Genomic DNA, 4,622 nt, shown 5'->3' with positions numbered 1-4,622 from the left:
CAATTAATGTTTCTTTTTCTTTCTTATAATTATAACTTGGTTGAATGTTTTAGCCTATATGTTTGTAAGTGTTTATGAGTGTGTCTTGTTGAGCTATGTATTAAATTTATGCTTTCTGTCCATCTATACCGGTTAGGAGAAGACCTATATAGGCTAAGCCTGTTGTCTAATCCATTTGTTCAATTGTTTTTGTCCAATGAAATATGTTGAAACAAACAAATACAACTTACATGCATTGATTCATGATACGCCTCATAAAAAGTTACATAGTGAAGTTTATCTAAATGTGTGTCGTCCAATGTCACTGCCTATTGTTTATCTGCGTAATTGTGATAATCTTACATGAAGGATATGTGATAGGCTTACATGAAGTATATGTGGTAAGCTTACATGAAGTATATGTGACAAGCTTACATGAAGTATAAGTGATAAGCTTACATGAAGTATATGTGATAAGCTTACACGAAGTATATGTGATAAGCTTACATGAAGTATATGTGATAAGCTTACATGAAGTATATGTTATAAGCTTACATGAAGGATATGTGATAAGCTTACATGAAGTATATGTGATAAGCTTACATGACGTATATGATACAACATGGTTGTTCTACCATTAATGGTTTGCCTTGTGCTTTATATTACTTACGAGATTCTCTATTTTTTTCTTTTGTTTCCTTTAAAGTTTTGACAATGTAAGATTGATAAGTATCAATTTAAAATGTAGAAAAATGGATTTCTTTTCATTAAAAAAAAATAGAACAGATTCCAACAGGGAATGAACCTTCGACGTTGAATACACTGACACATGTAATGGGTACCTTCCGGTTTTACACACTAGGCCACCGCATTAGATATTATATTAACGTAGAATTTTTGTGTCTTATTAAACATTCTCATTCCTCTTAACGATGTGAAAAAAAACCCCACATTGAATGAGTACATGTGTAAAAAGCTCTAACTAAATAAATTTGAATTACATTGATGATATTATTTGCTTTATTGATTGTTATTGAATATGTTTCGTATATGAAAGCTGATGATATATTAACCCATTACACACTAACGGTTGTACAACTCCTATGGTTGATAAATCATTCATACTGTTTCCCTGTGATGGTTACAATCGAAGCGGAAAGTGACATCATTGCTGATATGTTTGACTACCCCGAACATACACGTAAACGTGACAATGGTTATATGATACATTACAATGAGCTGGCCTGTGTCCACTTCATCAGGTAAACAGGCTATTCCTAATTACGTCTGATATGGACGAGAACTGAAATCTGAAAAGGACCCGAGGAAACATTAGAAAGAGCCCTTGAGTCTGATAGAGACCAGAGTGCGCATAGAGAACATTTGGTGTACCCCTGACTGAGACCTTCGGAGGAAGGGGCCAGAAGAAGGATCAAGAGGAACGCTTCGGCATTCAATTTGCCTTCTTTAAGTTGACAGTTCTTCGGGCTTAAACCCTAGTCTATATATTTTGTACTATAATCGATAGTTTCCTTCCGCTTGATGGCATAGTGGACTTTAGTACTGCATGTTTATTGCATTTTTAATTATATTTTTTGGGAGCCAATCGCAACTGGTGTTTTATTGTGGATGACGGTTACGGTAAATGCTTTAAACTTACAGAAGATACGCATCTGTCTTCCTGAATACATTTGTTTAATGTCGATACTTACCAGTGTGATACACTACATCAGTGGAACTACGATCGGGACAGACACTTAACTAAACATTGACCTATATCAACATATCAGAATATTCTGATGATAAAATGGCCCGGATTTATAGAGAGTCATGCTTGACAATGTCAACAGTCATTACAGTAACACTGTTGATTGCTGTTGGTCCCACCCCCGGGATAGGAGAAACGTCAGTCCCGGTAAAAATGACATACAGTACCATCTACCGTATCAGATCGAGGTCGCTCCTCCCCTCGGGACTCTTCTTCATCGTTCACGGTGTATCTGATATCCAGTGTTACGCTAGATGTCTACTTTCCACGAGATGTTTGTCGGTCAACTACAAAAGGGCCAATCAAATGTGTGAGATGTCCACTATGACCGTGGCCACAGCTTCCTCTGCCACGTCCATCGATCTGATTAACAACGACGAGTACCACTTCATGGACAAAATGGACTTCCCCGCTGTAAGTCTTAAGATCTTGAATAACAATTATTACAGTTCAATTCATATTATGAATTTCACCCGACGGAGTAATGATGGAAACTTGTTTTCTTGATATATCTTTCTGAAGTCAATGGTTTCGTCACTGCTATTCAGTTTCCGATATCGTTCCTCTTTGTTTACATGTCTTTGTGGTGCCCAGTAAGGTCTTTTCGTATCACATTTCAGTTGACATCTTTTGCCTTTGTATTGAAGCTATGGTATTCTATTTTCTATATCAAATATTTGATTATCATTAAAACAATAATATAATGTGCCTTGCTATGTCTGTAATCCCCAACCAGTGGAATGGTGTAACTCACGTGATATGTATCGATCTCACAGGGACTGGGTGGACAATGTGCTGACAGTTCAGATCTGGAAGAAAACTGTAGAATCCCCGGTAAGTGTTTAGCCAGCATTCAACGCTAGTGTTTGTTAGTGCTACGAACGCTGATATGACTTCCGCATTAGATCTGAAACAAATAGTGGAATCCCAGTAGGTGTTAGTATGTGGTATTGTTCATTAGTTCAAAAAAAATGAAAACTTTGACTGGCATTCAACATTTCACGAAGAGAACCATATATTTCCCATAGAACTTATGTCACGATTAATCGCACACACGTAACAAAGCAAAAGCGTTCAGTACTAAATACGGCATGCTAGCGATCAACTTATCACCTTTTTGGAGTTTTAATGAATCCTTTAATACAAGTTATTTGCCTGATTTTCCTACTGTAGCTCCCAGCTGTTCTCTTGACGACAAATTTGCTCAAATAATTGAGGAGAAAGGAGATGAGCTTCTCGCCCACAGTTCGTGTCCTGACGAAAGGACGGAGTTATGTGACACCAACACCAATACCTGGCGTCCCCATACACGAAACTGTCCAGGTACATAAGGGTCACGTGACATGAGTGAGGCTACTGTTGTGATTATAGTGGTTACATCCTCCTATTATATCTACGCTTTACTTACCGGTATCGGGTGGTCGGGTGGCGCAGTGGATAGCACACCGGCCTTTCACCAAGACGGCCGGGGTTCAGTTCCCCGATCAGACGTGAAAAGGTATTTGGTCACCTACCCGATTACGCGGGTTTTATCCGAATGCATTGGTTCCCCCCACTAGACAAATTCTTGACAGTGTTGTTCAAAAATTACCTCGAACAGCATTCAATTAAGAGTTTTAATGATATAGCTTCAAAAATAGTTTGCAAATCAAAACTAAAACTGTATGCGCCGTTTTTTCTCAAATGAGTTGCTTTAAAGACCAGAATAGCAAAACTATTTGTTTTCTTTCACAGCTTTCTCGAGGAAATGTATTAGAAAATAAAATTTAGGGAAAGGACTTGGCAAGCTAACCAGTTTTTGACCTTCTGAACTTTGGGGCTTCTCTGATCCATTTACTTAACTATTTCACCCCTAGGTAACTTAAGTAGACTCTACCATACATTTATCTGGACGAGTCCATTATGGTCTACAGTGGTGAAAGGGTTAGCATACCTGTTATAGAAACCTGGTGTTTGGAGCCCGTAACTAATGTCTACAAGTCATCCGGTAAATCAATATCTCTCTCGGGTTATAAATTATCCATACAAGAATGGGCCATGTTTTTGCATTTACAAAACAGGTTTGCTATTCAGAAAGAATGTTACTTTGCTTCAAACGGTAGCAAACGAATATTCTATAGCATGCACACGCCGTAAGCAGGATAAGATGACTAGTTACTATCGAAGAAAGGGAAAAGAGTGAAATTAATGAATCCATTTTGTCGTAAATATAAATACCATATGACCATAGTGGCTTTACAGATAACAAGCTTATTTCAGGTAAATTTCAGGTCAGGATTTTAGCTAAAGACATCAGCGCTCCCCGGAAACTACTGAATAACCGTGCCATCTATGATTTGATCAATTTTCAGGATCCTATGTCCTTTTGCTAGTCATCACTTTCTTCCTTAATTATCAAATGCGGCGTTCTTTCCTATAAAAGATGAACAGTAAATCCTTTAATACTGATGAATTTGACACAAAAATACATATGTATTAATTTGTTTTATAGGAAGATAATTATCGTATGCGCATTTGTCACGTATATGATTTGAAGTGCGGAAAAGGAAACAAAAAAATATAATATTCGTGGAAATAAAACTTCGCGTATTAGAATATCTAACTTATACGCTGGAATAAAATTTCGAGAATCACCTGTAAATGGGAAAAAAATAATGTATGGATAACTTTTATTTGTAATCTTATAAATAAATTTGTTCATTTAATTCACATGTTGGAAATATATATTGAAAATCATTCGCGAGGTACATAAGTCACATTGTTATGCATTATCGACTTTCGCAAAATTAAATATCTCACGAACATAATCAATAGTAATAGGCTGTCCCCGTCATTTGGATATCTGATTTTTTTATACTTAGGGGGGGGGGGGGGG

The 4,622-nt window shown here is 37.0% G+C and overlaps 1 protein-coding gene across 2 annotated transcripts in view; it reads left to right on the top strand.

Moving 5' to 3' along the window:
• Nucleotides 1-1,496: 1,496 nt before the first annotated feature.
• LOC110467473 (plasminogen-like) overlaps nucleotides 1,497-4,622 on the top strand; it is a 6,964-nt gene continuing 3,838 nt past the window's right edge. Inside the window, exons 1-3 of one of the 2 annotated variants that reach the window (XM_021524664.1) lie at nucleotides 1,497-2,161; nucleotides 2,524-2,581; nucleotides 2,921-3,070. In XM_021524664.1, coding sequence (XP_021380339.1) covers nucleotides 1,787-2,161; nucleotides 2,524-2,581; nucleotides 2,921-3,070 — 583 coding nt within the window. In that variant the 5' untranslated portion in view covers nucleotides 1,497-1,786. The remainder of the gene's footprint in view (nucleotides 2,162-2,523; nucleotides 2,582-2,920; nucleotides 3,071-4,622) is intronic. The other variant, XM_021524665.1, reaches the window with a different exon arrangement.

Source organism: Mizuhopecten yessoensis, unplaced genomic scaffold (assembly GCF_002113885.1).
Source record: "Mizuhopecten yessoensis strain PY_sf001 unplaced genomic scaffold, ASM211388v2 scaffold11173, whole genome shotgun sequence".
In the NCBI taxonomy this organism is placed as follows: Eukaryota; Metazoa; Mollusca; class Bivalvia; order Pectinida; family Pectinidae; genus Mizuhopecten; species Mizuhopecten yessoensis.
This window is presented reverse-complemented; position numbering and strand designations above follow the sequence as displayed.